The sequence below is a fragment of the Cyclopterus lumpus genome, chromosome 11 (assembly GCF_009769545.1).
Source record: "Cyclopterus lumpus isolate fCycLum1 chromosome 11, fCycLum1.pri, whole genome shotgun sequence".
Taxonomy (NCBI): domain Eukaryota; kingdom Metazoa; phylum Chordata; class Actinopteri; order Perciformes; family Cyclopteridae; genus Cyclopterus; species Cyclopterus lumpus.
Window position 1 is genome coordinate 11,163,670 of NC_046976.1, and position 27,468 is coordinate 11,191,137.

The following is a 27,468-nucleotide window of genomic DNA, read 5'->3' on the forward strand; positions in this document are numbered from 1 at the left end:
GTATACTCAATCATCCAAGCAATAGTAGTAGGAACTGAATGTCTACTTGCAAAATAGCTTTAGCACTTCTCCTTTGATTTGTGAGTGTTTTTGTTTTGATTTTTCAATAGCTCAGAATCTTTTTTTTATAAATTAGGAAATTTCTGTTTTGTATGCTTATGTGTATATCATATAAATAGCAGCTTTAACCCTTTAATATGCTCATGTTTATATCATATACATAGCAGCTTTAACCCTTTAATAACAGTTAAAAGAGATGTGACCCTGTTTATTTGTAATGCTGGTTAAGTTTTAAATGAACTTGATTTGTTTTGTGATGCCATTAGTATGAAAATGCTTAAAAATGCTGGCAACCAGAATAAACTAAGAATAAATACTTGTTTCTTTGTGTGTGTGTGCTTACTGGCATTCAAATGAGGAGTTGGTATAATTGTTGTAAGAGACTGTATACAGTATACAGAGTGAGTGAACTGATTCTGCTGCAATCTGGGTGCAACCAGAGACATACTCAGTATCTGCAATACAAATCACCTATTAATTATGAGTGTCGTAAGGATCCCAGCATGCAGCAGGGACAGAGCCCCGGTGGAGGCCTTTAGGGGAGCAGTGGGATGGCTGGTTGGATGCACCAAGCGCCGTCTGAGCCAGGACCTAAGCAGGCTTGAATAAACTCACACAAAAAGGTTTCCCAACTGGGCAGTGTGTGGCTATCAGCCAAGTTTGTTGACAAAGGACAGGACTGAATACAAGTCTTTCACACTTTGAATGCACCCTCCCCCAACACACACAACACATTTCCAATGACAGAAAGGAAACACACACATGACACATTCAAGTTTAGGCAGGACTCATGTGCTGCTGGCTATACTCCCTTTAAAACAAGCATCGATCTTGATGTTTGCACATGTGTACATGTGTGTAGTAGGCTACACTATAGTAAGCCTAGGTGCAGCAGCAGCAGCTTTAGTATTCAGCCAAATGTGTGTTAAACAGGTGTGGACAGCGACCAGGAGGAACACGACTTCCCACCTCCACCCTGCCATTTGCTAAAACATCCGTGTGTGTGTGTGTGTGTGTATGTGTGTATGTGTGTGTGCGTGTGTGTCATAGCATCAAACAAACACACTGTATCAATCCATAAATCTAAAACACACACGCGCACACAGTGTAGGCTACTCTCCCTCTGAGTAGATTCCGTTTGTTCCGCCTCATGCTCGCCTCCCAGCTGACTGCAGCCTGCGTGCGGAGTAACTCACCAGGGCGTGTTCACTCCGTTTACTCTGCGCACTCACCTCGACACGCAACGCACTCTGGACAACTCTTGCGCACTTAACTTTTCACAGATGCAAGTGTCAGAGGCTCTCACGTAAGGTAGAACCGTGTTGGCTTGAGTTGTCTTTGTGTGTATTTACTCGAAGCGAGACGGGAGCGCGTAACCTTTGGTCCAAAAGGAGAGGCGACAGGTGTCTTCTCTCTCGCGCTGTTCATGGTGAGGAAACTGCTGCTTTTCTTTCTTAAGGGAAAGTTCATGTAAATGATCATGACCAGAAACTTCAATAATATTTAATTATCACAGCAACTATTTAATTATTGTAGAAGAGAACATACATTATTGTTATTATGAGAAAAAACCTACACCGTATGACATCAACTACACACTGGTATTATAATTGTATTCCTTTTGTGTTTGTTTAGGTTTTACGTTGTGAAAGCTGTGTTGCACTTCCATAATATCCTGTTTGCCAAACTCACAAGGAGGATCGTTTTGCGCATGCGTTAATTACTTTGAGGTAACTTGTCTCAGGGCAGTGGCCAACATTATTATATTGTGGTGCAGCAAGTTAGTTAATTTCATAATAGAAGTTTACTTTCCTCCTCCTCATTTTAAACATAATTATCCTCAGTGTCAAAGCAGATAGACTGTTTAAATAATGTTATTAAAATTCATTTTCATGCCTTTTGTAATTTTAGTATGTTAGAGAGTCTACAGTAGAGAGCACTTAGAGCAAGAGCAGATGAAAGATTGAAGCATACATAAATAGTCTACCTGACATAGCATGTGTCCTTCCCCACTGAGACACAAGAACTACGGGGGTCATGATTTCAAAGTGTATTGAGTAACAATGTGGAGGCACAAGATAAACTTGAGGGATCAAGAAACACTTTCACCTCATGAGGCCTCAATACTTATTCAAATTAAACAGTCTGAGAAGGGGTCATGTGACAAACAGGTTGGGAAGCACTAATAGCAAGCAAAATGTTCCAATATACAAGCCATAATTATCTGCAGCAAGACCATATATTGACTTAACTATAATATATAGCATATTTAAAATGTGATTAGATGAATGTCTGGTTGTTTAAGGTTTGTGGTTTTGCCTCTCACTCAGGGATGGAGGAGGAGCGGGTTGACTCTTCTCTTGACTTGAGCCACCTGACAGAAGAGGAGCACTCCACCATCCTGCAGGTCTTACAGCGGGACTTGGATTTGCGTCATCTTGATGAAGGACGTGTAAGGTCAGAGGTGACTGTTTATCCTTTTTAGGTGCTAGTTTTGTCCAGTTATTTAGTCTCTAAAATACAGACAGGTGAGAAATACAAATAAAATAAAACTACCTAAATCAAATAAATATAAATATAATTTCACAACATTTATTCATGAGTTCCTCTAATTCATCTGCTGTCTGTATGTTGTAGTTTAAAGTTGAAAAAGTAAGCTCAAAATCTGCTGAAATAATGGAGGTTTTGATACAGGGAACCTGTTCAATATGAGTCAAGGGTCTTGGTTGCAAACGACCAGTTAGTCAAATGACCACAAATCAGTTGTAACCCTGTGAACCTGCAGGGCTTTTGAGGGCTCTCAGGGGTCTGGGGCTCAGGGGCAGCTGTCCGCTTTGCCTGGTTGGGAATTCAGCCTTGCCTCAGTGAGGGAAGTCAAAGAACTACACAGTAAAATGTATTCTGCCTACGGAGCCAAGCAGCTCCTGCATCTGGGAAATGTTATTGATCACTGGTCACCAGCACAAGTTCAGAGAGCCCCATATCTCTGATTAAGTTAATACGGTCTAACAATCAACTTCTTGTCTGATGTTTGTGATGATTGTGTAGATTAATCTTCAAATTGGGGCCTCAGCTGGCAACAAAATTGTATTACTGTATTCAAGTTTTTTGGTTTATGAATCGATTCATTATTTAGTCTCATCACAATTTCCTAGAGTCAGTGATATGGAACAAAGGCTCACATTTGAGCTAAAACTACAGAATACTTTGCATTTTTGCTTGAGAATTGACTTATACAATTAATCTGTTTATGAATCACAATTGTTTCCAAGAAACCTTCTGCAAAATGGATTAATTGACTAATTGTTTCAGCTCTTCTATCAGGATGTCAAATGTATCAAAGAAAAGTGTACATGTTGTTCATGTAAATATAAACTTTCCAAGCATAATTTAGTGTTTGTTTTTAAATTAGTAGAATGGACATGTCTTTGTCTTTTAAACATTGAATACATTTGCATGACACAAGTGACGACAGTGACTGTTTAGTTTTTGTTGTGGGCCGACATCAACTGACTTTCACATAGTTCCGGTTTGTTTTCTTTTTAACTTGGCCCCACTTCAACGCTGCAGGGTCCTCCAGGAGACAGAGACAGATCCAGCACGTTTGCGCGTCCTGTCAGGATCATGGTTCGACGACGAGCGCAGCAAACGCCATCACAACCAGACGTCGGGCTCCACGCTCGTCCACGCCACCATGCGCCACAGGAAGACCAAGAACAGAGGTCAGTTTTCAGTTAATGCAGTTGTTACTATCACAGGACTTTGGAGCTGTTTTCTTGCTGTTATAGGGACATCCCATTGATGGTTCTGTGTGTGTTGCCATGGTAACAGATGTGCCCCTGGCTGGACTATTCAATGGAGAGAGAGAGGAAACCTCCAACAGCAGTAGCAATTCTCCTGAGGCAGAGAGAAGACTGGAGGACAGCAAAGACGAGGAGAGTGGAGGGTTAGCGTCTGTCACAGAAGAATCGTCTCACTTTTGTTTTGTGTGGAGCTGCGTTTTCCAATATCTTATTTTGTTTTTCAGGAGTCAAGGAAGTTTTAAACCTGTACCCACACCCAGAACAAACATTCCTGTGGTACAGGTCTGTGTGTGCATGTTTCTTTCCTTATTCAATACTTGAAATACAAATCATCTAATTATGAATAATCATCTTCAATTCCAGGGTCTCCAGCATATAAATAGTTTCTCTTCATCCAAAGGTATGAAAGTGTGTCGCTCAGTGTCATTTTTGTCTCTCTCTGAGTGTCATTATGAAGTCATTCTCAATGCATTTGTCTCATAGAGTGCGACAGGAGAAGTAATGGCCACTCAGAGGAACCTGAGGTGAATTTTATTAATGTCTAAATAAATCGCACCTTTCGCCTTTTTTGTTGTTGATGGATTGGTTGATGATTCAATTCAATTCAGTTTATTTTATATAGCCCAATATCACAAATTTGCCTCAGAGGGCTTTACAATATGTACAGATATGACATCCCTGTCCCAGGACCTCACATCGGATCAGGAACTCCCCAACAAATAGAAAAAACCCTTTCACAGGGAAAAAAGGAAAGAAACCTTCAGGGGGGCATCAGTAGGGCCACAGAGGCAGGATGATCATTAGTGATGCTGTATCTGAGAATAATGTGTGTGTGTGTGTGTGTGTGTGTGTGTGTGTGTGTGTGTGTGTGTGTGTGTGTGTGTGTGTGTGTGTGTGTGTGTGTGCGTGTGTGTGTGTGTGTGCATGTGTGTTTAGGAAGACTTCACCAGTCACAACGGGGACACCGAGTCTCTGAGCAGCTGCATGACAGAGCTGGAACAAGCGTCTCTGAAAACCAGCAGCTCCACCGGCAGCCTTCAATCGGGCTACACGGTACACACACGCACGCACACACGCACGCACGCACGCACGCACGCACACACCCACACACACACACACCCGCACGCACACACGCACGCGCACACACACGCACGCACAAACACATTTCATTAATTGGCTATCTAGCGAAGCAGGATGACTCAGCTGCAGACAATGTCGTAGGATCTGATCTCTGTTCTGCGTGTGTTACAGCTCAGTGGAAGCATGATGAGTCTGTTCAGCTCAGGCGATTTTGGAACGGTGGAGGTGAGGGGCCGTATCCAATTCTCATTGGTTTACGACACCCAGAAGGAGGAGCTGCACGTCAAAGTGTATCGCTGTGAGGAAATCGCTTCAGCACGCAAGAATCGCTCTGACCCGTAAGTGACGGTGAATGTGTGAATGTGCACCTTGCAGCAACAACGTCACATACAGAACCAGGCATAAAGGTACATGTGTGTGCGTTTTTTTCACAGATACGTTAAAACCTATCTCTTGCCGGACAAGTCGAATCACAGTAAGAAGAAAACTGCAGTGAAGAAGAACACACTAAACCCAGTCTATGATCAGACGCTCCGAGTGAGACACTCTCTCATTTATACATTATCATTATCATCATCACCATCTCCCATCTGTCCCTCTGCCTCTCTTCCAAGTGTCCTCCAACATGCACAGCAGTCTTTTATTTCTCCAGTAACCAAGACGCATCAAAAAATTACCAGAGTTTAAGTTTACATGTTGTAGCTTATGGTGGCAGAGTATATGCTCCTTTCATGTGCGGCCTGCCTGATTCTGGCCCTGATGTTGTAGTATAAAGTGCGGATTGGAGAGCTGCGGAGCCGGACCTTGAATCTGTCAGTGTGGCACGCTGAGCCCCTGAGCAGAAACGTGTTCCTGGGGGAGGTGGAGGTGTCTCTGGGCCTCTGGGACTGGACGTGCTCTCTGCCACTGTGGCAGGACCTGCAGCCACGGGTAGGGATACATTATTTGCCTTCAAATACAGTTATGTAAAATCAATTAGCATGTGAGCATGAATACTTATTATCTAAATAATATTAAATATTATATTTACTTGTCTATATTTGTTTAGTAGTGCAGTTTGGCAGCTTTGTCAGAGACAGAGTACAAGGAGTGTCTTTTGTGTCTGGAGGAGCTGAAGGGAGAGGAAGACATGCTGTGAATTTCAACGACGTTTTTATGTAACCTTAATCTTTTCCTGCTTCCACACGTCTGCCTCCCTCTCCCTGGCTTTTTCTTTCTCTCGCTTCCTGTGTCGTGTTCTCTTTTCTCACCCCCATTACAGATTCATTTGAATCCAGACTCCATTAGCAGCCGTGGGCTCATCTTGCTCTCTATTAAGTTCATCCCGGACGGATTTGAGGGTGAGCAGAGCACATACATAATAGATGAAAGTCATGTCCCACCGTAATCACGTGTGTCTCATACATTATGTGTGTTTTAAGGTGGTGGACTGCCTCTGACAGGAGAGCTTCACATCTGGCTTCGGGAGGCTCAAGGCCTCCTGACCAACAAAGGGGGGGCGATAGACTCCTTTGTCAGAAGGTGTGTCAGCTCTGCAACATGTTTCCTGATAATCAGTTATCTATCCTGGCAGTTTTATAGCCGTTTAATTTGTAGAAAAATATTGATGTATACTCATTCATAAGTTTGAAATCTCCACCTTCACATGCATATTTATGACTATTTATTTACTGTGTAAATTAAAGGTTTTAACACACAACATTATAGTCTGCATAGTATGATGTTGTGTGTTCAAATATATATATATATATATACTCACAATGTCAATACATAACTGAATCCTGGTTCAAATCTGAATTTATTGTCTCCTAATCCTTATCTACACCTCAAGCTATATACTCCCAGATGCCAGTCGGCAAAGCGGCCAGAAGACGCGGGTGGTGAAGCGCTCCTTCAGCCCTACCTTCAACCATACCATGGTCTATGATGGCTTCCACTCCAGCGACCTGAGGGAGGCATGCGCTGAGCTGACTGTCTGGCAGCGCGAGGGGTTAAAGTCGCACGTCCTAGGAGGGATTCGTCTGAGCTGTGGAACTGGTGGGTGTCTTCACACTAAATGACATTCACATTGACTCATGCTCAAAATCACACAGATCCTGTTTTTATGCAAATATTGATACCATGTGTGTGTGTGTTTTTGCTGGTTTCAGTATGAGTACACATACAAAAGAACATTTTCACCCATTTGTTGAGGCTCTTTCCAGTTTCAGTGAAGCATTCTGGGACGGATGATACAATAAGCAACCAGATAGGGGAACAATGTTCCTTTCTTTACCTTGTTCTGAAAGTATTGGTGATTAGGGACAGTGTTTGTTCTCCTGTACTGTGGTCCTTGTGGAGCCTGGTCTCTACGGAGACTCTTATCTTACCTCTTATCAAGTCACTCTCAGTTCCGGTGCTTTTTAAATGAACTCACTCATGTTTATCTTGGGCTGTCTTCTATAAGTCAATACGTGACTGTCGACTCAGTACAACTAAAGGTGTGTAAGGTCATGAATAAAGCTTGAGCATCTCCTGAGCAGTCATTAGAGAATCAATGCTATCTCATGGGTCCCTTGACATCTCATGCTTCTTCTACAGGGGTCTTTTTGGAGTGGTCTGGTGGTGACAGTATCCCCATCCAGTGCTTCACATTGCATTGCATTTTTTCCAGTTGGCATTTCAGGCATTTCAGATGGTCTTGTCATCAGAGCGGGGTCATTTCTAGGTTACCAGTGTTACCGTGTATTGCTAAATATCCACATATTGCTGAATATTAAGAGGTGCACCATTCATTGGTGTGTGGATTGCGGTGAGGATTTCTGTGGTAATCTCTTCAACTTAAATAATGAATAATGGTGTGTTTTTAAATGGCAGGTCAGAGTTATGGGGAGGCTGTCAGCTGGATGGACTCCACAGAAGAGGAGGTCACTGTGTGGACCTCCATGATCGAAAAGCCAAACCACTGGGTTGAAGCAATGCTATCAATCAGAACTAACCTTGCACAGCGGCCTGAGTGACTCAGAAACAAACCCACCTTGCATACAAACACTCGTTCAAATAATCGTTGGGACTGAAAGGACAGCATCAGCACATTTAACCTCTTTGTCAACTCTTTCTGTTTTTCATATACACAATACACACAAACACACAAACAGAAGTCGTAGTGGTGCAGTATTGGGAATTAATGCCGTTGATCAGAATTATTTTATGTTTTATTTGTATGTTTTTGGTTGTCTTGACAAAGGTGTTGTAATCCATTGTAGTTTATCAATAAAATATGAAACCTGAACTGATGAATCACACAGTGTTATTCTTCAATGTATTTATAATATATTACATCAATTAGATACATCAATTAGATACATAATTTCAAGTAGCCATGTATTGAAGTTTTTTTCCCCGGACCTCTTAAACTCTTTTGAACATGCCAGAAGAATACACCTATATTCCCTTGTCTTCTGATTAGTCTGATAATTGTAATTATTTTATTTTTAGGTGTCATTACTATAATTTGATAGTACAAAAAAAGGCTCTGTAGTTGCATGTATTCATGTTTCCCCTTTTAATGGATTACCTGACTACCACCTTGTGGTCAGACGTTATAATTACTCAAATTACAGAAGGGACACTGCAGACTAAAGTCAAGAGCACGAGAAGAGAAGGCTATGTCCTGAAATGTAACCTTGCTTTTTAAACATCAAAACAAACTGTTCTACATGTCCATCCTCCCACTCATCCTCCACAGGCAGTGGAGTACAGCACTGACCATAAGGGTTTGGACTCCTGTACAGCAGATGGCGATCTTAACATTCCTACTTCAAGATGGAATGACACCGGAAGTGGAGCCTTTTGGAAATAAAGTGTTTTGAGTCTGGCGTTTTAAAGCTTTAACATGTGCAATTCAGGAATCTCTTTTAAAATAAGGGCACATATGTTACAACTTTGTTCATGACTTGACACCAGACCAGACCATGCTATGCTTTGCTTATTCAAGGTAATGCTTACTATTATGTTACTGGACCTTGAGTCATTCCCCGTAGATCTGTACGTTATGTATTTACATTAACACTAATTATGTATTTACATTAACACTAAGAGCCTCGAGCATGATCCGCTATTGATCGTAGAGGGGGCTCTCAATGTACCCGATAAAGGGTCATTCTGGATCCTGTATTTGTATTTACTAATTTAAATGCTATTTTCTAATTTGAGGTAACCAGAATACCTTTGCTTTGCAGTTGCGTACTTTACCCATTCAGTTATGGGTTTATAGATATGCATATACCTTGTAAAATAACATAATCAATAACCATGTACACCACGGATTTCCAAAACAACTGTCGCGCAATATTACTTTTATTTTGTGATTGAATCCGGATGTAGTCGCCTCATTATACGGTATTGCCAATTTGAGTTTGACACAAGCCGACAGGGTGTATGGTCGTCGGTGAGCGTTGAAAGTTGATTAAAATGTCCCAGATGCAGCTGTTGAGGTTGTTCATCCGCGAGCGGCTCAGTGCGGCTGCGGAGGAGATCTTCTCTGCAGTGCAGAGGACGATAACTGAGCGCGAGGAAGAAGCTGCTGACCATCATGGACTTAAACAAGAAGTGCATGTACACAATGACGGTTTGTCTGTTTTCCTACTTCTGTTACGCCTAAATCAGTGTTAAAAGTCTCTTTACGGAGCTCCCACGGAATCCCACTGCATATGTGAAAGGTGATCCTAGCGATGTGTATACCTGATACACTGGAAAACGCTATAAGTGTGTAGGCCAAATCATTGTGATGCTAAATCAGTGGGAAAGTATGGCTATAAGTTAACGCAGTTGTCTGAGATAAAACATGTGCAGTTCCATGAACTTTGACATGCAGTTATTAAAGGGTCATAATAAGTATTACTGTAGTGGAGTCCAAAAAGCTTGCCCATTACCAAATGTTTACCTTTATCAAAGATAAATACACAATACACTCATAATCTCTGCAATTTAGAACCCATTCGAAACAAAGAGAGCTGAGAGAAATCAGGGCAGAGATGGGTGACATATGCAAAAAATGCCCCTGCACAAACTCAAGCCGGGGTCGTTGCGATTGCATGGTCGGCATCTTAAACCCCTCGGCCATCAGGATGCCTACTCAAACATTAAGTCAAAGAATTATGAAAGTATAGCGTTTTGGAAGTGGACTCCCTCTATAGCTCATCTCTCTTTCATGCAAATCAGACATGTTATTGATAATAACATGCTGAAATGAAAGGTGGCAAACCGAGTTGAAGCAACGTTCTCACCTTTTCCTCTCAACAGACACCCCACAGGTCTGTGCACATGAACAGAGACACTTTGAGTGCGAGTGGAGTCCCGCAAGCTGCCAAAACAACCCCAGTGTGGACCAGGATGACTCTGGCCTGCTGGTCCCAGAGCCTGCAGCAATCAAACAGGAACAGCCATGGAGCAGTCCGGATATGGAGGACTCTGATATCGACACTGTGAAAGTGACGCCCACCTACATGACAAGTTGCATTTACTCAGACATGACTGAGTTACAGACTCATGACACAGGCAATGAAGACAGAAAGCCTGTATTGGTTGAGGGAAATGCTCAGTCAAGCAGTGAATATTGGACTCTTTTGCCAGATTGTTCTGTGACTCTGAATAACATGGAGCCTGAGTTGGGTCGAGCAACGCTTACAGGCTACAGCATCGGTAAAGCCCACACACATAGCCCCACAGGGAGAAAGCAGCTGACTAAAAGTTGCAAACCACACAGCCCAACTCCACCAAATAAAGAGACAAAGAGCAGAAGCAGATCATACTGCTGTCGTTTCTGTGGCAAAGAATTCAGCCACAGCGCACATTTGGTCACACACACACAAATCCACACCAGTGATAAACTGTTCATCTGTGAGGTGTGTGGTAAAGAGTTTCGACATGGCAACAGTGTGACTGTGCACATGAGGATTCACACGGAGGAGAAACCATACCGTTGCAGGATTTGTGGAAAAGAGTTCCGCCATGTGGGCAATTTGAACGTACATACGAGAATCCATACAGGAGAGAAACCTTACACATGCACAGTGTGCGGGAAGAAGTTCAGTCGAAATAATTTGATGACGAAACACATGGCTGTACACACAGATGAAATGAGTTTGAACACAAAAAATGTGTTAAGAAGAGAGTCGGTTGGCATGACTTCATGAGAGTTATAGGCACGGATGAAATATCCAGTTTTCTGTGGGACAAAAGGGCAAATCTGTCCTTGGAAAAGTACACATGGGTCACAATTAAAGGCCGTGATTCATTCTTGTAGTAGATTAATTATTGTATACATTGATAATGGTTAAAGCATCAAATGATCTTTCTATATATAAAATCCTGGTTACTAGCCCAAAGCTCAGTATCGCGATGTAACCGGTCAGACCTTGTTAATAAACTTTTATCCTGATTAAAATGTTTTATTTATGTTTTATTTACAATCTCCAATGCTGAACCAATCATATTAGCTCCCTGATAGTCTTAACCTTAGCCAAACACACACTGTTGACTTAACCTTTTTTAATGGAATCACAGCTCATTCCATTCATTATCCGAACAGCTTAGACTATTCAGAGTCGTGGGGCTCTGGAGCTCCCAGCTGACATTGGGTTCACTCTGAAGGTCACCTATCGCAGTGCACATATAGACACAACATGCACGCTCACTTTCACACGGGCAATTTAGAGTCCAATTAACCTGAGTTGCATGTATTTGGACTATTGGTCAAGAATTGGAGAGGGAGGAAGCGTGGGCTTCCTCCCTCTCCAATTCTTGACCAACACAAGGGTTTTCTGTTCTGCCGCGTGGTTGCCATGGCGACCTGATGTCAACATCACCAGTCACGACGATTTGCCTCTGACCGGACGTCAAGTCTTTAAAAAAATTTCAGATATGTCTGCGATGAAGAGAAGGTCGATGAAGAGCCTCGCTGAAACCATCTCAAAACAAGTGGAGCACTGTGAGTATATTCGCTCAAACACGGATCTTACTTAAGCAATAAGGTCCCCGACGGGCCTCCACCACGCGTCAGGTCTAACAACACCCTTGAACCGGACATTATTGTACGATAGTCCTACCTCGAGGACCTTATTGCTTTTATAATACGGTTGCCAGCGACATTATAAACAGTAGCCTAAGTAAATAGTAAGCTGCCTTTCAGTCCAAAATAGTTGTAGCCACCAAACGTTGTGTATCGCATTTCAGTAGCCGAGAGAAAATAGTCCCTGTGTGTGGGTCTGTTGCTATGCAACAGACAAACAGCATTGGGAACATCACGTTTGTTAGCTTAGCTAGATCTCGCACCATCTCATTCATTCACATTGCTCCTTTTATAAAAGTGTCCATTAAAATAACACAAATGACAATACACTTGCTACTACACGTTGTTCATGTTGATTTTGATATCTCCATTACAATGGAGATCCGTGGAAAACGTTTCTCATGTCCCCTTCGTCTCTGATGATATCGGTTCCGACCACTCTTGCTCTCTTTGCCGGTGGCTCGGTGGTGAAGTGCCTTCTCCAGAAGGATATTATTATTATTATTATCATTCCAACGCTGTCTTTCATTTAGATTTGGTGGCAGTAGCTTTGAAGGGAGCTTTTTTTCGTCGCGCAACATTTCATAGGTCTCAATGTCTTTCTTATCTATGGTAGCATGACGTCCACCTGAAGTTCCTCTTCGGCTAACCACTCATCAAAATATTAAAGTTCACACGAAACATGTTTGGTAACTGTCATGTACACTGTCATGTAACATGGTGCCGCCTCGGTGCGTGTCATTGTTTTGGCTTCCATGCAACTCTAACAAAATGCCACCCAGCTTATGAAATGGACTGTGAAATATCTGCCACTATTTAAATGATTCCAGTCAATCAGACCGAGGTGGAGTGTCTTATCGTCGAGTTTAACGCGCTCCTGGGTGAGCCAACTAGTCCCGGAAGAGCAGCGACCGGCCTGGAGAGAGGGAAGTTCAGGAGCATACTGCACAACATCTTTGGGATAACCAACGACACTATGGTGGACAGAGGTAATCCGTCTGTTTCACATTGTAATATATTATATTACAAGTGGACAGAAGGACAAATACTTCATATTTGGATGAGCACCAGTGTTTTTTAACCTGACCGGGTTCTGAGGGTTTCTGATTAGTATCCGTTCCCCAGTCTTCAGGACATTTGACAAAGACAATGACGGCGTTGTCAATACAAAAGAATGGATTGAGGGACTGTCTGTTTTTCTTCGAGGGACCGTGGATGAGAGAATAAAACGTAAGCTCTCAACCTTACACCATGCAATAAAAAAATATTTTTCTTTACAAGCTTTTGAGGTAATAAATTCCCTTTTTGCATGGCTCAGACTGCTTTTATGTGTATGACTTCAATGGCGATAACAACATCTCCAGAGAGGAGATGTTTCACATGATGAAGGACAGCTTTCACAGACTGTCCACTGAGGAAGACCCTGACGAAGGAATCAAAGACCTGGTGGAGATGACACTGAAGAAGATGGTAAGGGGATGAATGCTGCTGGCCTATTGGTTTGATTTATCTCTGCATATGTTCTCTGCTCCTACAAACAAATGTAACATGTTAGTGTTTGAGGGAAATAAGTAAAAACAATCTTAGATGCACATATCTGACTAATTTATGGAAACATTTTATATTTTCGCAGGACCATGACCACGATGGCAGACTGTCTCTCACTGACTTTGAACACTCAGTGAGAGAGGATAATCTATTACTTGAGGTTTTTGGAACTTGCCTCCCTGACCCCATGGTAATCACAAATACAAATGCTTTGGAATAACTAGAATAACTTCAATTTCTACATTAGAAATAATTATATAATATCTTTCACTCTATTTTTCAGAGAATTGAAACATTTGAGCAGCATGTATTTCAAGAACTGAAATAATGAAGAAATCACATTCATGTGCCGTTTCAGAAATATATTCTTTCATAAAAATGTAATAGCTGTTCAAATTGTGGTGCAACATTTGTAAATAAAAGCAATCTGCCAAGGGAAACAGTTTGAAGGGTATTATTCCAAAGAAATAGCAGTAATCTCTGCAGAAACTCCAGTATTAAGGCAGCTCGTTAGATCAAATCCGACGACGTGGTTTCAGCTTTTTCTCTACTGGTTTGAGGCCAGGAAAGGATTCCACCTGAGAACAATGACAACACTGATTTTACTGACACAAATAAAGGAATTAAAGCTACAGTGAAGAATCAAATTGTATTCTGATTTTCATTCAAAAAATCATATTATACTGGATACCTGTTTCATTGTGTTCCGGATCAGGCTTACAGTTCTGTTTAGGGACTCATCCTCCATGTTCAGTTTGGGAGGTTCTGGTAGCTTTGGCCCAATAAGTGGCTCATTGTTTCTAGTAACATCAGTTGCTGAGTGCTCCGCTGCATCTTCCATCTTGGGTTTCCTGTTCTCCAAGTGTGTGGTTCTGGGGACAAATCTGACTACCGCAGAAGACTGACTTGGGGTCAGTCTGTGTTCTGTGTCTCTGTCTGAAGAGGTTTGGCTGGAGCTTGAACTGTGTCCTTGCTGCTGTTTTGTTTCAATGACGGCATTATGTAATGTCCCCATTTTGTCCTCTATTGGTACTGTCCCATGGTAATTTTTATGCCAGTAGTAATCATATTCCTGGGGAGGTAATGGCAGTAGAGGAAAGTCTAAATAGTGGCTGATGTTTGAAGTCTTCTCTGTATTATCATTGTCAGAGGTTTTATCATGTCTGGGGATGACCGTCTCTGATGTGGTTGCTGTGTTTGACGACGTGGTCTCCTTGTTTACGGCCTCCTCCTGTTTCCTTTCTCTTGCTTTGAAACAATATAAGAGAAAAGAACACAGTTCAAGTTCAAGTTTATTTGTCATTCCAACTATAAAAACTAAATAAAACATTTAGTTAAATAAAGGATCCGAGTTTCTTCAAATAGAAACTGCATTAAAAAGTAGTAGAACATGCTAGTATGTATACAACGTATCTACTAATATCACATGAGTTTATTGCTGTTTTCTTTAAGTGTAAGTATATGTATGATGTTAACTTGTACCTTTATTCTGAACAGTTCGGATTACATATCTCCTCCTGTCTTGAAGCTTTAGTCGAGTGTCTTCCACGGTCTCATATTCTGGGACGTAGCACACATGCAGCACACCGCCGTAGAAACTCTTCTCATCCATGTGTCGTTTGGCTGCTCTGAAACAAAAAGTTTAAAGCCAAGTTATTTAGCTAGTCTATTCAACGTTGCCAGTACAGTATAAAGAACGAGGGACATCAGTAACACCCTGTACCTGGCGCTGGTGAGTTTCTGGAACTTGACCAGGTAGACCTCCGTGAATTCCTCAGCAGGGTACTCGTCCAGGGGCCTGTACTCCTCCACAGGTCCGTACAGGGCACACCGTTGGATCAGCTCTGTCATCACCCCAATGGCCGGGACCCCTTGGACCATCAGGTAACAGGACTCCAAATTGATGGTGTACACCTGATGATGCACAAGACAAATACGATGACATATACTCCACTGTGAGCCACACTAGGATTTGTCTGTATTGTCTGACTACGTCACCTTCCAGAAGAGTTGCAGCGTCTCATAGCGAGTGTTTGTATGACTTATATTGAGCACATTCTTACCTTAACAGCTTTATCTTTTCTTCCATCTCTATATTTAGGTCTAGAAATGCATATCTTTTGCTGTTCGTGGTGTTTATAAACATCTGGGACGGCCCAACAGTCTGATCTGTTGTTGACGGGTGCCGCCATGTTTCTAGAAATGTATTTCCGGTTAATACAATTCAAAATAAGAGCTCGTTCTCTTTCGAATACTCAGGCATCGATTGCGCGTTCATGTTAAATATCTTATTTTGAAACGTAGTCGATGTCAGCTGCTTTGGTCTAACGTTCGCGAGGCACCAAGAGCACATCGATCGGCTTTGTTGCACCTTTAACGTTAGCAGAGTAACCTGCTTAGCATAGCTAGTCGGGCTATGTGACAATCATGTTTAGTAATCAGGGCATTCAACCCGTAACTGTTGTTTTTAACAACACAAAAAACTGCTTTCTTCATCTCTCCTCAAAGTTGATATCGCATCTTTCTCTGAACGAGGTAAGTTAGCTAGCTAGCAGAGACCAGTAGTGTAAGTTAAGTTTGTTGAAACAATCTTCAAGGAAAAAAATATCGGCCTGTTTTCAAAAGGGATGTTTCTTGCGTGAGTGAAGGTGTGTTTGAAACAATCTTATTTATATCACATTACTGAATTAATGCTGCTGTCAAAAGTGTACTTTACAAAATGACTTTAGGCTGGTCTCATACCAACGTGCTCACTTGGATTACGTTTTTAGTGACACATGACATGCTCTGCCGAAGACATCTTCTGAGAGACCTTTCAGAGTATTGGATATATACGTACACTACCGTTAAAAAGTTTGGAGTCACTTAGAAATGTCATTATTTTTCACTTTTTTTCAATGAAGATGACATTAAATTAATCAGAAATACACTCTATACATTGTTAATGTGGTAAATGACTATTCTAGGTGGACACGTCTGGTTTTTAATGAAATATCTACATAGGTGTATAGAGGCCCATTTCCAGCAACTATCACTCCAGTGTTCTAATGGTACATTGTGTTCTTAGAAGACTAATGGATGATTAGAACACCCTTGAAAACCATTGTGCAATTATGTTAGCACAGCTGAAAACAGTTATGCTAGTGAGAGAAGCTATAAAACTGCTGCAAATGGAGCATTCTTTGATGAAAGCAAAGTTTGAAGATATTAATATTTCAAATATAAATCATTATTGCTAACCTTGTCAATGTCTAGACTATATTTTCTATTCATTTTGCAACTCATTTGATAAATAAAAGTTTGAGTTTTCATGGAAAACACGAAATTGTCTGGGTGACTCCAAACTTCTGAACGGTAGTGTAGGTATTAGTTATATGTCAGACAGAAAAAATGCATCTGTCATCAATAACACAAGAAAGAGTTGCGTGTTGGCAGCAGTAATATTGGGAGAGGGAATCCACATGGTTTCTGCTTGGGTTTAATAACAATTCAGGTAACAGTAACAAGAAGCAGATAGGAAATACTTTTCCCTAATACATTTTTAGTAGTTCCTTAAATTCTCACTTGGTGGTGACAAAACGTAATATTGTAGATGGACCAGGAGAGTGCTCTGGTGAGCATTATTATACATTCTGCTTGGTTTTCTATCCCGTTTTCACTGTATAATTCCAAAGAACACTATATTTCAGATGATGTTGTGTAATATAATGTGAATGAGTGTAGATCAGAGCGTTTTCATGACAATTGTACAAGCCTTCCTCCTCGTCTGTTTGGCTGGGTGGTGTGGAGAATTATAGGATCTGCCCTCTTCCATTTTGACATATTTACACAGGAATCAAACTAGTACCAGCTCTTTAATTGAAGCTGTGTAAAACAACTTAAATTACCTCAAAAGCAGGACGATTATGATGCAGTCGTTTATAAATAAAGTACCATGGCAATCAAAAAAATACAACAGCAACAACTTTGTGTGTCTCTGGGCAGAACCAGGCGTTGGAGTTGTCCTGGGGCCATGGCTCTCCAGTGTTCCTCAGCTGGACTCAAAACAGAACCTCCTGCAGCCTGGACAGCCATAAAGTGGAACTGTGTCGACAACTGGGAGAAAAGCTTGGCCTGCGCGACGGGGAGCAGGTACGGCTTCAGAATAATCATTTTTTTCTGTGCTCTATTTACTACCATAATTTACTGTAATCTCTACATGACACATGCTGGCAGTCTTTTGACAGCTTAATGTAATTGTCAGTTCCGTTTAGGCTGACTAGGTGTTTGTGACTGAGTTGTTGTGTCGTTTCACTCAGGGCTTCCTGAGACCATGTCACCAAGTCTCATCGGTGCATCAAGTATTTGTGGAGCCACTGTCATCTGATGACTGGGAAATCTTGGTGGGTGAGCATAGTAACTCAATTAGTAACATCAGTAACCTAATGTCTTCATGGTGAAAAAATTAATGTACTGTGAGTGTATATATACGTTTGTGTCTGGCAATCCTCCCACTACAAAATAATACACCAGGGATAGGCTTGCAAACCCAAATTCACATCAAACAATATTTTATTGTCTGTTTTTGGTGACTGACACCTCCAGGAGCTCCACAGTGCTGCACTGGAACAGCAGCTGTTGGATCAGATCAGAGTTGTTTTTCAAGATGCCGTGTTTCCTGTGTGGGTGGGCAGCCACACTGCCATCTACATCCAAATAGGTCAGAGTTAATCCAATAATTACTATCTTTTGTTACTACATAATCTTAAGACGACATGGTTTCAACTAGTCACGCTTACGTATTAAAGTGTTTGTTCAGCTCCTTTTGTTTACATTTGATCTATTGGTCTTTACCAGGGACAGTATTGATAACACAGTATGTATTGTTCTTAACTGCAGCATCGCTTTCACCATCTGTGCCTTATGGTCGCTTGGAGCAGTTCACAGAACTAGTGGTCTCTCCAAAGAACCGTGCTGGAATTGGCCAGCTCATTGGTTCTCCAGTGAGAAACAGCAAGAAACAGCATTTTAACAGACAGCAAAATATGGATCTTTCGAACCCCTCAGGACCGTCACTGGAAAGTACCTCCCATGTGCCTCAAATCCACCAGTGGGGGGGCATAGCTGATCTGAAGAGCCTGCTACGCTATATGATAAAAGGTGCTTATGACCCAGTTAAAGAGCTACCACCTTTACCTGAGGTCCCTGTCCTCTTCACTGACTCTCTCTACAGAGTGTGCGGTGCACCTCCAGACTCCCTTTGCACTATAAGCCATATTGCAACTGCCGTTATTCATTTATTTCCTTGGAGCCGGGGGTTGAATGCTGGGCCAACTGGAGGTCAGTCACTGGTGACTTATGGCCTGCTCTCCAAAGTTCTCTCTCCTAAAGAATCAAGGGACAAAGCCAAGCAGGCTATGGAGAAAAAGAAGCATGCAGGTGTTACTAAAGTTGCGGGAGGAGAGGAGGTGAAAGAAGAGAAAGCTACAGTGGTCAGGGTGGTGTGCCATGATACTGAGAAGCTAGCATGCAAGGAAAGGAGTCCCAGCAAGGGAGAAATCCATAGTGGAAGAGTATGGGTGAGTGTGCTTGCTGTTTATTTATCCACTCTAACCGAAGATTAATTATGGTACTTTAACTAGCTCAGCCCTCTGCTTTTGTATATGCGGTCATATCTCATGTATTTATTGTGATTTTCAGATCCCACAGGCCCTGGCCTTCAGGTTGAATATCATCCCACATTCAACAGTTAGAATCAAGCCAGTCAAATCAACTATCAAAGTAGCCTCCTCTATTCGTCTTAAGCCTCTCATACCACTGGTGAGTGCTGAAGTAACCATATGTGACTACAGTATGGTGCTAGAGATTTGTTTTCATGTGATTTATTCAACCGTTAGTCCTCAAAATGGTAAATTGTCAAAGCTCCATATAATTTAAACTACTTCTATCTCTTATGTCCATGTGAAATTTGACATTTTCTCTCCAGCTCGAGGAGGACGACGAAGAGATCCAGACAGCTTTCCTCGGTTGGCTCCACACTCAGAGTCATGAACCTTTAGCCTGTCTGACTGCACGGTCTGGCACCATCCTCCTACATGGAACTGATGGTGATTCATTTGTTTTCCTCTTCTACACACTATTGTAAATCCACCAATGGCATTTCTATTCAATTACAATACTTTCAGCTGCATTCAATGTTCTACCATCTTTTTTCTTATTTGTAGCAAAGTTAGAGTTTTCCTTAACGGTACTGAAACCGGAACCAGAGAGTGACCCTCCAGACCAGCTGTTTTCACTCACATCTGCTGTTATCCAGAAGGAAAACATACAGGTACAAGCATGCATGTCATGTTGATTGTTCATTAGTATTCTGTAATAAAAACTGATTTCTGCATGCAGGTGATTGATAAAAACTGAATATCTCAAAACTTCTGGGTTTCAAAAAGCTCACACTACGTGTCACCTACAGGTCGACCGAGAACCATTGCCAGCTGTGAATTCTACAACTGGAACGCCCGACCCAGAGCTTCCCTCCCTCAGTATTCTAGGGTAAGCGTAGAGCTATTTGTGAGCCCATGTGTGGTTTAAACATGGATCTTTTGTTATCATTTATTTCTCTCTACATCTCTCACTCCACTAATTGTGTCTGTCCCCAGTGGGATTGATGAGCTTAGTAGGACTGGATCTGACTTCATCTCCCACAGCCTTCTGGGTAGTCCCCTCTATAGAGAGCTTGGCACAACTGGACTGGGACTCCAGGGAGGAGCTCTACTCATCACTGGTGCTAAGGTAGCTGTTAATATAACCATCATAATAAAACTGCTCACAGCACGTTTCTACACTTTACAGAGAGTAAATTAAAATATCTACAATCATTTTGACGTGCTGAATTAATCAGACAGTAAAACCATGTAACTTACTTCATCTCTGTCTCTTACAATCCTCACAGGGAAGTGGAAAGAGCACTCTATCCCGAGCCCTTTGTAGAAAAGCTCGAGAAGATCTGGATACACATGTTGAGCTGGTAGACTGCAAAAAACTACAAGGTAGATACGTTGTAGTTGGGCATGTAGATACTGTGTATCGAATATATCTAGTTGAATGTATTTATCATAGAAATTGTATTTTTTTTCTTCTTTTTCTTCTTCTTTTTCTCAGGCAAAAGGTCAGAAACAGTGAGACAGATGCTGCAGGATATTTTTGAACAGGCGGAGTGGAGGCAGCCATCAGTTGTTCTGCTTGATGACCTGGACCATGTGACTGGGGCACCAAACTCACCAGAGCATGAGCATGGTGCTGAGGCGCTGCTGCAACAGCACATTGCACAGAGTAAACCATGAATTCTTTATTTTGTATTTGTGTGTCGGGGGTGAGGGGATGTCTGTGTTCATGTATGTCCACGGGTAGGATTGGTCATTACCACAGGCCTTGATGCTGACTCCTCTTGTCTGTTTGTGGCTGCAGGTCTAAAAGATGTTGTGGATAAGGTCCTGGTTCACTCCAGTCTGGTGTGTCTGATCATCACCAGTCAGAGTGAGCATTCCCTGCACCCCTCCCTGACCGAGATGCAGGGGTCCCACTTCATCCAGGGCTTTGTACACATCCAGCCATCAGACCAGGTCAGCACGCACGCACGCACGCACCCACACACACACACACACACACGTAAACCAACAGCTTTCTTGTTTGCTATTGTTTGTAGGCTCAAAGAGCTGAAATCCTGCACCGCCTGATTCTCAGAAAAACCAGCATATCTGTTGAGACCTTACAGACTCTAGACCTGGCAGCTGTTGCCAAGGAGACACAGGGATACACGCCCCAGGACCTTTTACTAGTGTTGGAGCGGGCTGTCCATGCCAACACTGTACAAGGAGGGCACAGTGACCAGGGTACCAAACATTTTGATTACACTCAAATTATACAATAATTAATTAAATGTTGTTGATTTCCAGATGTTCTTTAAGCCCTTTGCTTCATGTCTCTGATCTAGTTAATGCTAGTTTATTTATTTATCCCTCAGGTGTGTGTCTGTCGTGGAGGGACTTTGTGCAGGCTCTCAAGGAGTTCACGCCTCTCTCGCTGTGGGGTGTAGACCTCCACACCCCAAGTGGAGTTGGGCTGGAGAGGGTGGGGGGGCTGAGAGAAGTGCAACAGCAACTAATGGATACCATACTGCTCCCCGCTAAGGTCAGTGTCAACATGACTAATAAGACAAACCGGTATGTTTTCAGTCAGATGGAAGCACCACTGTCATACAGGAGGAACAGAAGGGAAAATACAATCATAAAATTAAATGTGATGGCAGTGCATTTATCATTCAATACCAATTATGTCAACACCATAATTATGATTGATTTTGGCAACAATATGCTATTAAAGGTCTTAAGGGTTTTGATCAGCTCTTAGTCTTAGATCTCTCTGCTGCTATTTTATTTGGCCAGGAGCAGGTCATGGAAATTGGGGCCTTCAGGCCAGAAACATGTACAAGTAACTACATTTAAGACGGCTTCTTTTTTTCTTTTCTTTTTTAAAGAAGAACATGCACTTTATGCAGTGGTGTATTCACTCTTATGCGTAATGTTCTTCACAGTTATATTGGCCACATTTTGTAACCCTTAATTAATGTTATATTGGCCTAATAATGAGTGACAGTAATAATAATACAACACTATGTAAATCCTTGGTAATTGATTGAGTCTTTGGTGTGTTGCAGTATCCAATCCTGTTCTCCAATCTTCCTATCCGCCATCGCTCAGGAATATTGCTGTATGGAGCTCCTGGTACAGGGAAGACCCTGCTGGCCAGGGCTGTGGCCAAAGACAGTGGTATGAACTTCATCAGCATCAAGGTACTGGGCTTTGGCTCTGGCAGTCTTTCTTAATCAGAGCAACCTGTATCTTCACTGACACAGGATATTACCTCTCTAGGGGCCTGAGCTTCTGAGTAAGTACATTGGAGCTAGTGAGCAGGGAGTCCGTGATGTCTTCCAGAGGTAAGTCAACAGGGTCACTTGGTTATGACTCCAGCAGTTGCTAGTTATAAAGAGTAACATCAAATGTTTCGAGTAATTGTAAGCTCCACAAACAATAATTCACTGAGATCCGTCTGGTTGCTGCAGGGCGCAAGCTGCCAAGCCGTGCATTCTGTTCTTCGATGAGTTTGACTCTCTGGCTCCGAGGAGGGGCCATGACAGCACGGGTGTAACCGACCGTGTGGTTAACCAGCTCCTCACCCAGCTGGACGGGGTGGAGGGACTGCAGGGTAGGTCATATAGCAGAATACGACAAATTGTGAGTTCTGAATATGGACAGACTAATTTCTTAAGAGCTATGGGCACAGATTCTATTGGCATATTTTACTGATCAGTGCTGCAGTCATGTGATTTTGGTAAATGTGCCATCTTATTGAGAGTTGGATGAGAAGATCAATTCCACTCCGAGCTGCCCACGGTAATTAAAGAGCTTTAGAGGTGCAGGTAGGCAGATTAAGTTGCTTTTGGATAAAACTGTTTCCATTATTTTTGGTAAGATAACCATCTCTTGCCTCCAGCTTCATATTTATCAAACAGACATGAGTGGTATCCGTCCTCTCATCCAAGAAAATGTGTGTTTAGTAGGGGGTCACAATATCAGATATTATCGTGGCCAAAATGAATGGCAAATGATTTAGATAACCGTAACTGGAGTATTTACACAATATTATCATGTGCATATTAAATCAATACCTATATTTCATTTTTAAATATCAGGGTTTTCATCACTACTGGTGTATTGTGACACCCCTAGCATACTGTTGTTTCTCAAAGTGACAAACTATTGCTTTAAGTTAAATGGATAATATTCGTTCATGTTTGTATTTGTAGGTGTTTATGTGCTTGCAGCCACCAACCGTCCAGATTTGATAGACCCGGCCCTGCTAAGACCTGGACGCCTGGACAAATCCCTGTACTGCCCCCCTCCTGACCTGGTCTGTTGCATTAAAATCAGCCACTTCTACTTCTATGTCATTTTGTAACATCATAACACTACACTTTATACTGTAATTTAGAACGTATAAGGGGTAATGCATTCAGTGACTATTCAAGACATGTCCTTGTTGATAAATCCAACTGTTACATCTCCAGGAAGCTCGTGAAGAGATCCTGAAGGCTCTGAGCAACGGCATTGCCCTTGCCGCTGACGTGGACCTTGAGCAGCTGGCAGCAGCAACAGAGCAGTTCACCGGGGCAGACCTGAAGGCCCTGCTCTACAATGCACAGCTGGAAGCGGTCCACAACAGCATGGGCTCCAGCACACCACGTGTAGGTCTATTGTCCTTAAAAGACAAGTCATTGAAGAGCTCATCTTGTTGGGATGGCGCTGCCGAATAGAGCAGGAAGGCAGGGAACTGTTATGTTGTGTATGCATCTCAGCAGTGAGTTACTCTACTTGTTATTTAATCATCAGTCTACACAGCATCATTTAAATGTTGATATGATTGAATAAGTTAAACAACAAGGGCTATCAGAGGCAGGATGAGCATACATTTAAGCTATCTTGAGCTGCAATAACATAGTGAAGCTCTTTGCTAGTCCATATGTAGTTGTTATTTTAAATGTTTTATTTTTAAGAACTACAAAGCCTTGTGTATTTTTAATTATAATCCTGTTTCTGGCTGATAATCAGGAGCTGACCTCCGGCTCAGACAGCGACATGAGCCTGTCCTCCATGATCTTCCCGAACAACAGCAGTGGCTCAGATGATTCGGTTGGTGATGGGGACCCAGGCGTGGGGCTGGACCAGTCCATGATTCTCCTGGAGTCCAGTGAGCTTCAAGCAGAAGACGAACAACATTGTGGCAATGTTTGGAGACTCTACTTTGGAAGCTCATACGAGTCAGAGTTGGAGAATTCACCGATTTCAGAACTGGTGAGCAGTGCTGGCAACACATTTTTGTATTATTTAATTCCATTTAATAATTCAATAATAGTGGAATATATTTTCCAAGCTGAGATGTCGTCTGGCAACTTAACAACTTATGTAAAGGAATAGTTCAACATTTTTGGGAAATGCGCTTATTTGCTTTCCAACCAAGAGTGAGATGAAGACAGTATCATGTTGGTGCATTCACTATGGCGCTGCAATCCGGATATGGTTAGCCTAGCATAGCATAGCATTAATAGTGGAGGCAGGACAAAAAAGTGAAAGACACGCCCTCCTACACCTGATTCTCTTGTGATTCATTCAATAAATCGCAACAGCACATAAAAGTTTTTGTACAAAGGAAAAACAATATTTATTAAGTATATTGATATACTTTAGAGGTTTTACTTTGGACAGAGCCTTGCTGTCTTTACGTTAAGCGAGGCTAACAATGTCTCGCTTCCAGCTCTGGAGACAATAGCTTGATGGTGATCTTCTCATACGCTCTTGGAATGAAAGCTAATCTAAACATTTCAACACATCTGGTACAAAATCCTATCCCGACTGTATCTATACGCATTCACACGGGCCTCTGTAATGCAAAATGCAGTGGTGTCTCTTATGATTTGTGGGTATGTCCATTTTCTATCGCCTCCCTTGACAGAACTCTCGCTGCGTCTCTGGACCGAACTCCGTGACCCAGGACTTAACAAGGGCATCAGGTCGGGAACCTGGACGCTCACTCACCCCTGCCTACATGTCCTCCCTCCGGAGCGGGTACAAAGAACTCGGCCCAGAGCAGCTGGACCGCCTACAACAAGACATCAACAACATCAAGACCAACTACCGGAGAGCTAATGTAGGTGACACCAATGGGCGGGGGGGAATCTAATATCTCTGTTTTGTTTTAATTCTGTTGCTTTCTATAGGCTTCAATACGTCAGTTCCATCCACTTAAATCTAGTTCACTCTATACTACTCTAGCAATTGTATCAACCAGTGTGGTCAGATTGTTACTGGGTGCATGATTACTCTTGTCCTTTGGGTGCAGGAGGCCTGTGTCCGGGTGCATTCAGTCTCCAGCCAGCCAGGCCTCCTGCTGTGTCAGGCTCATGTGAACTCCGCCTTGGCTGTGACCAGACCGTCTCTCAGCAAAGCCGACTGCAGCAGATACACAAAACTGTAAGTATGAGGATACCAGTTTGGACTGCAGCAGTCATAGCAATACAAATTACGCTAATATTGGTGTATAAAAGAAACTGTTTTACTGACGTCTATTTTTATTTTTTATTTTAAATTGGCTATGAAATTTATCAAGCATATTATGAGCCATTTATAGTCTGACCTGCAGGAGGTAATGACAATCAAAATTGTGTGTTATCAAGCTGTTGCCAAGTAGCAGCAATAGAGAAATATGCATTAATCCCTCTCATAGGATACATATTGTCAAATTACTTTGTGTATTTTGTGAACTCACTGAATTTCTAGCTGAGGTGGATGAGACTCATTGCATGGTACCATGTGAAGAAATACACACCCTATTAAAGTTGAAAAGAAAAACAAATAATAGCCTTCCTTGTGTTACTTGAGTCTAGTCTTTGCTATTTCATGGGGACCTTTAACTGTTGTAAGATATACATATCATGAATTAACTGTTTTAATTCATCTTTTCTATTAATTATTTTAGGTATGCAGCCTTTGACAGTGCAGAAGATGGAAAATCTCTTCACTCTGCTACATTTAAACCTGGACAACGTGTGACTTTAGCTTGATCAGACATGCTAGCACACCTAATTTGTTATTTTGATTTAATAAAAACATATATAGCTTATAATCGTACACGCTGTGTAGTTTAATAGCTCTAGAGCTTTGAAGAAAATGTAAATTAATATATTTCCTGCTGACTTGATCCTGAGTGAGACTGTTATCTACTTATAATGTAATCGCTGTATATTTTGTACAATGCCAGGGGATAAATTATGTAATTGTTAGAATAAAATTGTTGTTCAAATCTTGCCAGCATTACTTGATTGAGCACTGATTGTGAATATTTGATTGATTTATTTCTTTCATGACGAAAGTCATTATGTAGGTGAATGCCACAAAACATATCATATCATATAGTATTCCATTAAAAATTCCTCAATTCAATTCAGTTTTTTTGTATAATTACAAATTTGCCTCAGAGGGCTTTACACATACAATATACAATATATTAGGAAATACAACATTTATAGTATAGTCTGCCATGAAACTGGCATATACAAAAATGAGGGTATTGCAGACATCCCTCTCCCCAGCAGTTCTTTTTATTCCTGGGAAATGATACTATCGTATGTCAAAAAAAAGGCATTCAAATTCACAATGTGGTATGTCAAAGAATTCACAGTAAAGTATGTCTGTGTATATATGCTGTATAGTTGAAACAAATAAAAATCACCATGTCATGGTATAGCTTGTCGAAAACTAGTCATCACAAAGTCATAGTATGTTAAAAAAAAAATTGGCGCCGAAATTGTGTTAATCTTATGTTAAAAAAAGTCATAGTATTTTTTTTAAATGTCAGAGATTGCAATATAGTATGTGCAAAAAGTTAAGACATAATATAGTATATCAACAAAAGTAATTATAGATCATGTCAAAAAAAGCCAAACAATTCTAATATAAAAAGGCTAATTAAAGAAAATAACAAGTCATTAAAAAAAAACATTCAAAAATGAATAGTATTGCTTGTCAAAAAATGTAATTGTTATAGTATCTCATATAAAACATAGTATAACATAAAAGTTTCAGAAAGTCATAGTATAGAATCCCTTTACAAAAAGTCACCAAAAGTATCATAGTTAATGTATCAAGTCATAGTTAATGTTGAAAAAAAGTTACTCTTTCAGAAATCTTTTATAAAAGAGTCCATAGTATTCAATGCCCCACCCCTAAATGACACTGCACCTCCAGTATAATTAAATTCACACAACCTGTTTTGACAAATATATAAATTGAATACTATAAATAGCGTTTATGACTTAGTAAATACAATTTATGGGCT

The 27,468-nt window shown here is 41.4% G+C and overlaps 5 protein-coding genes across 9 annotated transcripts; 4 read left to right on the forward strand and 1 right to left on the reverse strand.

Moving 5' to 3' along the window:
• Nucleotides 1-1,264: 1,264 nt before the first annotated feature.
• Nucleotides 1,265-8,207, forward strand: sytl1 (synaptotagmin-like 1). 4 transcript variants are annotated; one of them, XM_034546009.1, is made up of 16 exons: nt 1,265-1,489; nt 1,696-1,790; nt 2,391-2,524; nt 3,631-3,782; nt 3,892-4,006; nt 4,088-4,145; nt 4,227-4,263; nt 4,347-4,387; nt 4,800-4,916; nt 5,115-5,281; nt 5,378-5,480; nt 5,712-5,873; nt 6,205-6,283; nt 6,365-6,464; nt 6,775-6,980; nt 7,800-8,164. In XM_034546009.1, exons 4-16 carry the CDS (start codon nt 3,755-3,757, stop codon nt 7,940-7,942), a joined length of 1,356 nt encoding a protein of 451 aa, XP_034401900.1. In that variant the 5' UTR covers nt 1,265-1,489; nt 1,696-1,790; nt 2,391-2,524; nt 3,631-3,754; the 3' UTR covers nt 7,943-8,164. The 4 variants fall into 4 exon arrangements, with proteins under 4 accessions (XP_034401900.1, XP_034401897.1, XP_034401899.1 ...); XM_034546006.1 differs by having other exon boundaries at nt 1,274-1,489; nt 2,391-2,517; nt 7,800-8,207; XM_034546008.1 differs by lacking the exon at nt 4,347-4,387 and having other exon boundaries at nt 1,287-1,489; nt 2,391-2,517; nt 4,804-4,916.
• Nucleotides 8,208-8,778: 571 nt separating this feature from the next.
• LOC117739061 (zinc finger and SCAN domain-containing protein 22-like) lies at nt 8,779-11,328 on the forward strand. Its single transcript, XM_034545336.1, has 3 exons — nt 8,779-8,919; nt 9,405-9,552; nt 10,227-11,328. Exons 1-3 carry the CDS (start codon nt 8,902-8,904, stop codon nt 11,117-11,119), a joined length of 1,059 nt encoding a protein of 352 aa, XP_034401227.1. The 5' UTR covers nt 8,779-8,901; the 3' UTR covers nt 11,120-11,328.
• A 445-nt stretch (nt 11,329-11,773) lies between these two features.
• On the forward strand, nt 11,774-13,979 carry efcab1 (EF-hand calcium binding domain 1). Its single transcript, XM_034545167.1, has 6 exons — nt 11,774-11,913; nt 12,825-12,983; nt 13,120-13,224; nt 13,313-13,464; nt 13,628-13,732; nt 13,826-13,979. The coding sequence occupies exons 1-6, from the start codon at nt 11,847-11,849 to the stop codon at nt 13,868-13,870; spliced, it is 633 nt and encodes a 210-aa protein (XP_034401058.1). The 5' UTR covers nt 11,774-11,846; the 3' UTR covers nt 13,871-13,979.
• On the reverse strand, nt 13,890-15,735 carry rbm48 (RNA binding motif protein 48). The gene is made up of 5 exons (XM_034545165.1): nt 15,606-15,735; nt 15,266-15,456; nt 15,025-15,170; nt 14,234-14,790; nt 13,890-14,120 (listed from the first exon to the last, which is right to left on the reverse strand). The coding sequence occupies exons 1-5, from the start codon at nt 15,732-15,734 to the stop codon at nt 14,058-14,060; spliced, it is 1,086 nt and encodes a 361-aa protein (XP_034401056.1). The 5' UTR covers nt 15,735; the 3' UTR covers nt 13,890-14,057.
• Nucleotides 15,736-15,875: 140 nt separating this feature from the next.
• pex1 (peroxisomal biogenesis factor 1) lies at nt 15,876-26,437 on the forward strand. Of its 2 annotated transcripts, XM_034545860.1 has the most exons (24): nt 15,876-16,077; nt 17,527-17,673; nt 17,841-17,924; nt 18,127-18,241; nt 18,421-19,100; nt 19,222-19,341; nt 19,508-19,628; nt 19,746-19,852; nt 19,991-20,070; nt 20,178-20,310; nt 20,471-20,567; nt 20,680-20,850; nt 20,986-21,140; nt 21,224-21,410; nt 21,542-21,708; nt 22,235-22,369; nt 22,449-22,513; nt 22,640-22,782; nt 23,384-23,487; nt 23,645-23,821; nt 24,186-24,428; nt 25,087-25,281; nt 25,474-25,604; nt 26,110-26,437. In XM_034545860.1, exons 1-24 carry the CDS (start codon nt 15,970-15,972, stop codon nt 26,192-26,194), a joined length of 3,750 nt encoding a protein of 1,249 aa, XP_034401751.1. In that variant the 5' UTR covers nt 15,876-15,969; the 3' UTR covers nt 26,195-26,437. The 2 variants fall into 2 exon arrangements, with proteins under 2 accessions (XP_034401751.1, XP_034401752.1); XM_034545861.1 differs by lacking the exon at nt 15,876-16,077 and having other exon boundaries at nt 17,556-17,673; nt 17,841-17,928.
• The last annotated feature ends 1,031 nt before the right edge of the window (nt 26,438-27,468 follow it).